Source organism: Trachurus trachurus (assembly GCF_905171665.1).
Source record: "Trachurus trachurus genome assembly, chromosome: 21".
In the NCBI taxonomy this organism is placed as follows: domain Eukaryota; kingdom Metazoa; phylum Chordata; class Actinopteri; order Carangiformes; family Carangidae; genus Trachurus; species Trachurus trachurus.
In genome coordinates, this window is record NC_139899.1 from 19,824,969 (window position 1) to 19,836,832 (window position 11,864).

Sequence of the window (11,864 nt, forward strand, 5' to 3'; positions counted from 1 at the left end):
TTGTTTGCCTGATCTGCATATTAGGACTGCACAAACACTCAAGCACTTTAAATCTCTTTTAAAAACTCATCTCTTTTCCTTGGCATTTTAGGTTTTATATGTCTTCACTCTTGTTTTTGTTTTTTTGCATGTTTTGTTGTAGCTATACATTACCTGTATCCCATCTAGTTTTTATTGCGACTAGTTTTAGTTGTGTGTTTTATTGTACAGCACTTTGGACAACCTGGGTTGTATTTTTAAATGTGCTATATAAATAAATAAATATGTATTGTATTGATCTCAGTCAGATCACAATAAAATGACTTGTTTTAGATCACTCTCTTGTCTAAACTCCATATTCCACAGCTCGTGATGAAACTGGAGATTAAACGTGGTTTTATTCTGTCTCTTAGATAAAACAGGCTCTTTTCAGTGGCTTCCTCTCGGAGACGAAGAGTGAACTGTGGCTTTAAAACTGTGGCTTCTCACACGTCACTGTTCATTACACACTCCTGAAACTCTTTGAGATTTAACTCGCTCACACATGATAAAGCAGGAAGCAGGAAACGAGGAGACAGAGAGATGTGTAATTACATGTAATAAAGCTCTACTACTGGCCTTGAACTGCAGGGTTGTGGTTTAGGATCTAAGACACCTGGTTTTATTTATTCAGGTTATTTGAAGCTTTTATTTAATTGTTCCAGATTAAAACTTTTATACATGTTAAACTTCTTTTCTGTCTCATCCATTTCCTCTCTCATGGTCTCAGTTTATTGTTGCCTATATACGCCCTTACAAATAGATCTTATCTAGGTTAAATAACAATAAAGTAAATTGTAAAAGTGAATGATTTATGACTTAAACACATTTGTTCTGCACTATCCTGACATTCCTACCCTTAACCCTGATCAAACATCACTCTTCATGCCTGAACCAAACCTTAAGTTTCACAGTATCAGTTGACAGTCGACATCAGATCGAGAGTTTATGGGGTTTGTCCTCTGTGCTGTGACTTTCTTCAGTGGGAAATAAACAACCGCAGAGCAGATTAATGGATGGTCAAAAAAATAAATAAAAAAGAGAAACTGACTGGCTGGATGTTAGTACAGTCTGTCTGGAGACAGAGTGTGAAAATTATCTGGTATGTGTTTCTTTTCTTCCACTTACATTCATGTTTTCACTCCTCACTCAGCTTTTCTTACTCCTTTTAACCTTGGGGGGAAAAAAATCCATATTAATCTACAGTATGCACCTCAAGGCGAGAGACTGTATGTATGATTTACTCACAGAAGGTGAGGATGAGGCTCTGACATCTCCTGACTGCTCTCAAAGGCTCATATGGAAAAGAAAAGATCCTGAAGGGAAAACATGGGTTTCTCAAATGCACGTAAAAGTTTTCACTAAACACTCATGTGGGTTAAAACAGGAGAGATTTGGCCGGTTCAGATGCAGGCCAGTGGCCACACACTGCACCGGAAAAAAGTGCACATAGTGATGGAATATGTGAGCACACAAAGACTCTGTTTCAGGTACAAAAGCTTTTCTTTTTATTTACCCACCAAACCGTGAAATGAGCATCTCAGAGTCCAGAGAGCATTGCTGGACAAAGATTAAGCAGAACAGAATAATCCTCCTCGTGCTGAATGCACAGTAGAGAAATAATGAGTATTAACATGAAGCAGTAGGATCTAGATGTGACGTCTCACTTTCTGTTCCACCTATGTTTTAATCATCTGTAGTTTAGACGGAAAAGAAACACATTTGAGCAACACATCAGTGCTTGCTTCTTCTGTTTTTTTTTTTTCTACATTTCCTGGCTAGAAATTGCAAAAACGTCACATTTATACACCTCTGTCTGAAGAAAATGGGCAATGAGAGGTGTGAAAGAAGGGGTTTTGGAGACATGCAGGTGCAAAGAGGCAAAATGTGAAAAACAAACATGTCTGCCTTCTCCTCTTTTTCTAAGCCTGATGCAGTCAGCGTCCTCAGATCAGACGGACGCAGGAGGACGAGGAGCAGGATCAGGGACCATCTGCTGCTGACCAGGTAGGATGACACACAGGAGAAGATAAATAAGACTTTACTTCTTTAGAGATAAATGCAGACCTCTAGATGCAAGTGTTGCTATGATATTCAATGCACACTTTGATGCACTGACAAGCAAATTTCTATTTTCTTTTTTCATGTATTCTGTCTTTCAGTTGCTGAAAGCATGCGTGCTGTGTTGGTGTCTGCTCTGCTCTGCTCTCTTCTGCTCGGCCTCCCGTGTCCTACAGGTACGGCAGCAGCCTCAATATGTGACATGATACGAACGGACTTGACATGGTGATACGCTGTCACTCTTAAAATGACAGAGGGAGGTGTGAAATAACATTCACACCTCCCTCTGTCTCTGTCTGCTTCCCTTTTCGCCAGGAGCGGAGGAGGAGAGCGAGGCGGCGGCCGGCGGGAGGCAGGAGAGGCAGAGGCGCAGCTTGCCTTACTGGGACTTGTGGGCCTCAGACTTTTTCGGGTGGTTGGAGGAGCTACGAGCTCAGGCGGCTCACGACGGGATGCAGCACCTGGCTCACACCTTCTGGGCTCACTTTCCGATCGGCAGCGAGCTGGGCTACGACGGTCCAGAGCCTGACCCTGAGCTCCAGGAGGAGTGAGGCGGAGGCGGAGGGGGAGAGATGAAGACGGAGGGCCCGATGCTGTTGTCATGTCTACAGATGATTCATTGTGGTGCTGTGACCCGCTCCGTAGAAGAGTTCATCCTGCTTTCAAAATGTTTCTTTTTCTTTTCTTCTAACTTTACTGAAGTTGAGTGTGGACTAACTCTTCCGTGACCACAAACTGGACTGATATTTGATTTGAGTGATAAAATTAAATGAAATTAAAAGTGTTAAAGGTGTTTTGCTTATTCCTGTTAATATAAAATGTATTCAATATTTGGATGATATATTGTGCATTACTTCATCTAATGTTACTTATTGAGAAGTAAAACTCTATCACCAGATTTGTCCAGTGTTTTACAGCAGGGGTGGGGACTGTTTTATGCTATTTTATGTCACTTTACACTTCTATTCAAATAACATTAATGAGGGAAATGCATTTATTTGAAAGGTGGCAGTTTGATGTCCTCTCTTACATGTAACTTGTGAGTTGATTTCATGTATGTCATTTTTTTTTTGAAGGCTCAAATAAATCAAACTGTCCAATGATTCACTAAAAAAATAAAATTCTCTGAGTTGTTGTGCATCGTCAGTTCAAAATCCATTTCTCCTACAGTAAGGTGCGCAGGTGTTGCTGGGTTTTTATTTTATCAGGTAGAAAGGGCCTGGAGGTGGAAAATTATACTTCAGAAATTCACTTTTTTTTTTCTTTGACTGAGGAGTGTTTGTCTGAGCTTTTGAGGGTCATCTGTGATGTCTGTGCACCGAAGTGTCAGGCGCTTAAGTGAATCCCGAGGTCACAACGCTCAGTCTATCGAGTCGAGTGTCGAGTGTGAAGAGAAGAGAAAGAGAGAGAAGGAGAGGGAGAGTTGGGAGCAGTGTGAAGAAAAAAGATAAAATTGTGTTTTGAAGCAGAGTTCGATGTATATTTCTGATCTGACTCATGTTCTACTTCCTAATTCCCGGGACAACAAACACACATATGAAGGGATTACTTTGTTGTGCTTTCATCTTTGTCCAGGTCTGTTCCGACTCTGAGATGCTCATTCACGGATTTGTTGGCAAATAAAAAAGGAAAGCTTTGCACCTGAAACAGAGTCGCTGCATCAACGTAACCCCAACGCTCTGCAGTTCTTCTTCCGGCACGTCTGGACAGGATCTAACCGGGGATCAGATGGAGGTTTAGTAGCTATGAAATTCTTCTTCCTGTCAGACACTCCATGTTCTCTCCGCCCTCAGTGTCTCTCATCCCTCGTTTTTATTCTCCTTCTACGTCAGTGTACTCCATGACCCAGAAATGGCACCTGAAGGAAACATGAATGATTAATGTGAACTAATTCGCTGGACTTTATTATAGAAATGATAATAATAACTTTAGATATTATATGCAAAGCTGAAATTGAGACAAATCTGCATGTGAATCTGAGGAATCCATATGTCCCTTTCCCCTTTAGCGTGTTTCTTTTCCATCTGCGGTGGAAATATGTGCCTGAGGACAGTGAGCCATTGAGACAGTCACTCAGGAGAAGTTGGAGACTCAGCTGCCTCCTGTGAAGAAGTCATACAGTATCTGTAGGAGGCCTGCTGAGACTCCAGCCTTCTGCCTTTCACTCTGGCGTGTGCACCTGGTTAGAGTGTGAGAGGACACGTAATGAAACTACAGGCTTCATAGAGACAGTGAAGCCACTTTTGGAAGAGTCTGACATGATGAAATAAGGAGGGAGAGTTTCTCAGCAAATTCATCCCCCACGGGACTTCGTCTACCTTCCCTCTCTCTTCTTCCTCTCTCTGTCTTTTGTCCCTCGCTCTCTCCGCTCAAAAAATCCCTCATGAAAGCAGCGCAATCATCAGGGAGCTTTAGGTTTCCTGCTGCATTCCTGCAGCTCCACTCGAAAGAGTCTGTGAGACTGTTTGTTGTTCCAAAACCAAACGCTCCCCCTCTCTGACAAACACAAACACACACACATAAGACAAACACAAGCCAAGTTAAATGAGAAGTTCTGATTAAACCTCTATAAAGTGGCAATTTACCATTGGTCTGGTGACACTGGGGACGTGATTAGTCTCTGTGCTGTTGCTTTGCAGAGAACTGGTGACTCACAAACACAGTGTGTCCACTCATTAAGGCACAGTTTGTACAGCACAGTCTTCCCTTTACAACTGAAAAGCTGGATTTATATAAAAGAAAATTTAAAAAAAGTGAAAGCATTCCCTGGCTCAATTAAAAACACAGCCTCACCAGGTGACCATTAGCATGATAGCTAATGTTAAGGAAAATTAGCAGATCAGTTGCAGTATTGCAACCAAAAAACCAACAGATCTCCATTACAAAAAGCTTGCCTGCAAAACTGCGGACGGTACACAAGCTTAATTGTTAGTCTGTGAGAGGTGAACAGGAACATGTAAGGGCAAAATAACATGAATGCAAACCCTTTTCTTTTTTCTTTTTGGCTTGTGTGCATCATCTGTGCTGCAAACTTGCAACTAACAGTGAGGAAAGTCAGGCTGAAAAAGTGTGAGAAGTGTTTGTTTTCCCCGGCTCCACTTCTGAGGATGATCAAACGATCGAGGCGAGGTGAAGTGCACACCGCATTAGTTGAAATGAAAAGCAGCGGAGGAAGGTGGATGACTGTGGTATCACCTGGGGCTAAAGGTTTTTAATTAATAGCTCTGTGTTTAAATGAGACAAAACAATACATGCAATTTACAATGGAATATTTCAGAGTAATAGCCTGCTGTATCTGACTAAATTTCACCTGCAGCTTCACACACAACCTCCTTACGCCTGTGGGAGTCTGAATTAGACCTTTCTAACATTCATGAGACCCCCCCCCCCCCCCCCCCCTCAAGACACTCTCTCCCTCTTTTACAGTCAGCGGGCTGAGTGATTGATGTTTTAAACGAGGGCAAAAAGGTCTTCAGGCATTTCACTGTTGGTCGCCGACACACTGCTGAAATTAATTTCAAGTAGCTCTTGCCACTGCCCATTTCTCCTCAGGTATTTCAGCCTTATGTCAGAAGGATGGTACCGTCATAAATATTACAGACACTCCTCCAGTGTGCATACCAATCCAGACAGAGTTTGAATTATTTAGCACAGTTTACACTTGGTTACCAGACAATGGGCTCAGACAGTGCAATTATTTTTCCTATTATGTACTGCATGTTATTTGTTCGGGATACTTCAGATTGCAATGTTTTCAGAGGAGAAATGGTCCGTACTGTAGCTATTTCTCCCCTCTATGTAGCCCACTGTGAATGTAATGAGAGATGGAAAAGTACCTGGGACACATGAAAATTCATTTAGGAGCGGAAATGCTTCCAGTTGCAGTTGTGTTTCTGTAGGCAGAGAGGTAAAAGACATTCCTCCACCATAGGCCAGTTTCCACTTGGAAAGTCTGGGTAGCCGCCCACTTCTCCCTCTGGTTGTGCAGCAGTTTATACACAGCTGTCGCCTTAAAGCAGCTCTGTAAAGACTCTGTGGATACAAAATGGCATCCCAGCAGCTCTATCTGAGGCTAATAGGGCTGGCTATATTGGTGACAGTGTTGGCACTAAGAGGTGAGCTCAATCTTCTTCTACTCTTATGGTTTTCTCCTGCTCTATACCATCGCTTTGCTTTTAAAATGCCTGTCAGTCCACATTCTTTCCCCATCTGGCCTTCTGCTTATTCCCTGATCTGTGTGGTAGTTTTCTGTGGTGTTTTCTTTTCTTTTTTTTTTCTTCTTTACAGCACTAAAAGTTGAAAAGATGATTTATGACATGTCAGAGCAAAATGGTTGTGTTTTTATAAACATGTCTGAAGGCTGGTGATTTTCTCTGTCATTCACACACACACACAGTCAGATACATTGACAAAGCAAAGGAAAGCAGTGCAGAGACAATGTGGACTCATCAATAGACAAGAATGTATCTTAAAGGGCTGTACTTAGGAGTTTTGCTTCATTTTTTTGTCCAGTGCAGTGTAATTACAGCATTGTACTCTTGAACGCAATTTGCCAAGCCTGAGGATGCTACTCTTTTCATTCTTGAAAGGAAATTCAATACACCCCCCTTTAGATGACGAGTCCCATTGAGCATGACACAATCCGCTTGTGTTATTGTCAGATTTATGTTACAATTTACCTTAATTAAAAAGTCCAAATTGCGTTACCACCAGACTTAGTTAACAAGCTGTTTTTCAAAGTAACATGATATTAAAAGACTCAAGCCTCAGCAAGTATGAAAAGCTCATCAAATGGCTTCAGGGCAGGCAACACAGGCTGGATAGTAATGTGAAGTTTAACATAAGCGCAGTAATTGGGACTGGCAGTGGTGGTCCTTAGCTGAGAAAAAGATGATAAGGGTTTTCAACCCGAAACGTCACTCCCCTTTTGGGTGATAATAAATTATTGCTCTGGAGCTTTTGTTGGTGTGCAGACTTTCCTTTTTCTTATCATTTACTTGTTTTGTCCGACACCCAGCGTTTAGATTTAGGGATGTGCATGCCTTTTCTATTTTTTTCAAAAAGAAGATTCAACTCATCTGAATGGAAATGTCTCAAATGCTTCTTTCTTAAAAACAACCTCCAACCCCTAAGCCTGCAGGAAACTCTGATAGATAGCTCCAGTATCAGAGGTGTGCCACAGGGCTCTACTTTAGGACCACTGTTTTTTTGTTTGTTTGTTTTTTGTCTGAGTAGGCTACAAGTTGGCAATCTTGTTAGTTTCCTAATTGTGATAAGAGTACTTAACACATCCCCGTGCTCTCCAATGAGACTGAACAGCAAACAATAGCTTTAATAAACTTACAATTAAAGCAGAAGTAAGTGATATATTTGTGTTAATATAAGTCTTAAATAGTTATATCTTCCGACAGCAATCACTTACATGTGTGTTTGGTCTGAAACACGGGTCTGTCAGTCACTCTGCTCTGCTCTGAGCCGAGGAGAAAACATTTATCGTATCCTACAGTTTTTATCCAATGAGGAGAGAGAACGGTGTGTGTGCAGCCAAGGAACGCCGTGAATGTGGCGACGTAGGGACGAGGACTGTTATGGTGCGTTCAAGGAAACTCGTATTTTTCCGACCGTGAAGTCGTACCAGTTCGATCTGGTACGAGTTCACCGGTCGGAAGTAACGAGTGGCCGTTATAGTGACTTTCACCGGTAAAACAGGTCGGAAAAACACGAGTGGGTTGCCTGGAACGCTACAAAGTCGTAAGTTGTGACTTGAAGCTGTAATTTACGATTTCAAAAGCCTGCCTGGAATGCAGCATTAGCGAAAACGACCGGATCACTCACTTCTGCTTTAACTATCAAAATGTCTAGTCATGCCAGCAGCAGTCTAAGTCTGAAACTAACGAAAGAATGCTAACATGATAATTTGTCCACTTTAAGTATTTTTTTTCCTGGTTTGGCATGATTATATTTTATAACAAAATGCACCTGATGTTATAATGGTAAGATTTTGGTTTGGGGGGGGACTTAGTCAGACACCAAATAAGTGAACATGTTGTTCTGTTTACGGTGAAGCAGGATAAGTCAAAGCAGGATGCATCATACTGGGACCATGAACCTATGTACAAGATTTAATGGTAATCTGTTCAACAGCTGCTATATATTTCAGTCGAGACCAAACATCTGTTATCTGTTTAGTCATGTTGCTAGTGTGGCTAAAAAGTAAGTCAGAGAGCCATGTCATAGTCCTCACCTTTGTTTATAGTTTTTCTTTTAAGACGTGTTATTTTATCCTTTTACTGCAATCATGGGTTGATGCATTCATTAAAATGGAGAGGCATACTGGTAAATTCATTATTACAGACATCAGTGGGTTCACACAATTCACAAAAAGACTGTGGGAGAAAAGATAAATAGGTAAACTCCCCATGAAAAAGCTGTGGAAAGAAAGCTGTACTGTGTTAAAGTATTGAGAAAGTCTGCAGGAATTTGCTGTTCATAGCTCATTTGTAACACAAGCTGGAGGGAAAAAAAACACATGCAAGCAATTTTCTACAACTGTATCCTCCACATCTAGCCACACAGTGAAAATCATGTTGTGTTCAGGGTCTTCCTTAAACCATGGACTGGATTTCTGTGCACTTTGTCTAGTATCCTAAGGTACCACGTCCTATCCTTTCAGTCCTTCACAAAAACAAATTAATGAAACAATTAAGACTAATGGAAACATGGCATTGGGCCTACGTGCTTTGAAAGAACTGTCAATTACAACCACAGGCATAAAAGGTCATCTGACTGAACTGGTGGGGTGCAACAGACAACAAGATACCTCATTAGTGCTATTTATCTATATGAGCATGCACCACACACAGTGTAGCCCCATGGCACCAGTCCGAGAGAGGAGGAGCAGCAGAAAAAAAGTCACTGCAGAAAATATATTTACATGAAAACTGAAAGCTAAAAAATCTCTGGCTGCCAGCTGCCAGCCTCTCCTTTAACCCTGCTCAAGGCTCTGCTTTGACATTTGCATCTAATAAAAGCTGAGAATAAATTCATCCATAAAAATAGTTTAGTTTGGGGGTTGAATTTAGAAAGCAAAGCTGCTGAAATTAATGGTAAAATATGCAGCAGTTAGAGAAGAGGGCGTGTTATTAAAGGCAGAAGTTTTACAAACCTGCTACAGATGAATAACATTAAATATGAAACATTACAACTATAGTTGTGTTAGATCATTCTTCTTGCCCATTAATGGCAACAAATCTACAGTTAAATCTGTACAGAAACCTTGTGTGGCTGTTTTAGAAAATAATAACTGATTATCTTTACCTATTGTGATGAATGGTGTTTACACTGCAGCTGATTGTCTCTGTTGTCTCATTACAGATGTGGACGGTGAAAGCAGCCTGCACAAGCTGTTGAGGAAAAGAGACGGTAACATCCTTAACTAACAGATTCACCATGCTGCTTGCAGAAAAAATACTGTAACACTTGTTTTAAATGGAAGAAGAAAAAAAAAACATTTACCCTTTTATTATTTCCCCTATTGTGCTTCCATCCAGTGGCCGGAGCTGGTACTGCCCTGTCAAAGTCTGCTGTTGCTGTTCCTCCATCCAAGGCTCAGGAGTTCCTGGCGAAGCTGAGCAGAAGCAAGAGGAACATCTGGGACCGCAGCAGACCGGACGTCCAGCAGTGGATTATGCAGTTCATGTACATGGGCTATGATGAGCAGGTGAGATCAGGGTTTCTCTGAACCCCCGAAAGAACAGAAATCGTCTGCAAAATAAAACCTCAAGCGACAAAAAACACTGCAAGTTTTGACAGATAAAAATAGATACACTACAGTGTGGTGGTGTTTTCTTACTGTGATTACTACGGCTTCTTACTATGACCAACACGTTCCTGTAAACACAGACAGATTGTTGTATGTGTGTCACTCTCACTGGGTCTAAGTGGGTCAGGCACAGATACAAACAGGTTCCTGTTGCGTGCTGTACGTCTGTCTGTGCAATAATTCATTTCACGTTTCTGGTTGAACGTTTCAAACCTGTTGCACCTCTGACTACACTCAGCATCACTGATAGTTGTGAAAGCGGCATGCGCTCCGTTGCACTCGTTGATGTCACAGTGGACACTCACACACCCTGGAGTTCATATGAGCATCACTGCATCAGTGTGTGAAACATTAAACCACAACCACCACTTCACAATGACAACCTTAAAATTAAAATGTGATGAAAGTTTGTTTGCTCATGTTGCCAGTTCTCATTAACACCGCTCAGACTAAACAGGTTTTAGTGTTAACGCTTGATTAATATCATCTGAGGTTGATTTTTTTTTTTAACCTTGCTTTGCTAACTTATGAATATTAAAATGTATTGAAAGGAAATTAAAAACATAATAAACACACATAAAACAGGCGATACAAACTTGAGTCATGTAGATCTTTACTGTATATTTCTCAGATATTTAGAGGACAAAAAATGTGGAGTCGTCTGGTCTGAAAGTGTTTTCCCAAAGTCTTTAAAAAGGCACATGTATCCTGAAAATGGAGCTGAGTACATGGCATTACATAAATTCCCTCTCTTTCTCTCTCTCTCTCTCACACACACACACACACACACACACACATATAAATACTGTAACCCCGCTCAGAGAGCCAGTGTCAGTTTTCTTTCAGACCAGTGACTGTCATGTAGAATTCATCAGGGACAGTGAAGAATGAGGGGGAACAGACAACAAGGGCGGGAAAAAAGCGCGGCGGAGGGGGGCAAAGTGCACAAAATAACCCTACACCATTATATTTGACAGCATTTGTGTTTCAGCCACTGCAGCAGTATTTCTCAAACAGCCCCATGCATGACACCTTTGGGCTTATTGCCATTTGCTGTTGCTTCCTTAAAAGGCCAAAGCTGTCAAAGCATTGGCCTTTTCAATGTTTGCCTTTCATGCATGTCTATTTGCCACAGCTGTGCCCGCTGACAGTCTCAGTGGGCACCTTATCAGCTGCCTCGGTGTCCATTAGCTTGAGATTTGTTGAGGCTGAGTTTTCCTAACGAGTCACGTCTGTGGTGTTTTTCCATCCCCAGAGGCTGGAGACTGACCTGTCATACTGGATGGACCAAGCACGCTCCAGTGACCAAGGGCGTCAGCATCACTATGATGAAAACGCCCCCATCGGCCCACGTGACCCCAGCTCTTATAGACACGGAGCGAATGTCAACTACGACTACTATTAAGTCCAGTCGTACGCAAACACGGGCCGGTGCCTCTGTGATCGGTCAAAGGGCTTCGTTTTATTCAATTAAGTCCGTCCTCTGCCTTCTCCTCCTCCAGAGAACAGAGCCTGAGAGAGTTTTGTTAGTTTAACACCTGCCACATCTGTTTATCTTGATCTGTTACACCCGCCACTACAGTATAAAACCATAATCTGCTTTCTCTCCTTCTATTAAAAAATAAAAACAGGGCAACTCAGCTCTTCTCTGGCACTACTGTAAATAAAGATGTGACTCCTCAGTGCCTAAATCTCCTGCGTCTTCATTTCCTCTTTCTCTCACACACACACACACACACACACACAAGCGCACACACCAATAATATCTTATTCCCTAATTATATCATACGGAAAATATTGGAAATATTTTATTAAAATAGCATCTTCACTTGAAATCGATAATGCACATCCTGAATGAGAATTTCACAAAGTGGAACACGATGAAGTCCTGATGAACACATAATGACGCTGTAACAGTCTTTCTAGAGGATCTGTCCAGTCCTGCAGTGCAGCAGCCGACAGG

General features: G+C 41.7%; 1 protein-coding gene across 1 annotated transcript; it reads left to right on the forward strand.

Annotated features, from left to right (window-relative positions):
• The first annotated feature begins 6,065 nt into the window (after positions 1-6,065).
• Positions 6,066-11,359, forward strand: ecrg4a (ECRG4 augurin precursor a). The gene is made up of 4 exons (XM_083996795.1): positions 6,066-6,194; positions 9,454-9,501; positions 9,630-9,799; positions 11,157-11,359. Exons 1-4 carry the CDS (start codon positions 6,125-6,127, stop codon positions 11,304-11,306), a joined length of 438 nt encoding a protein of 145 aa, XP_083852921.1. The 5' UTR covers positions 6,066-6,124; the 3' UTR covers positions 11,307-11,359.
• Positions 11,360-11,864: the final 505 nt, after the last annotated feature.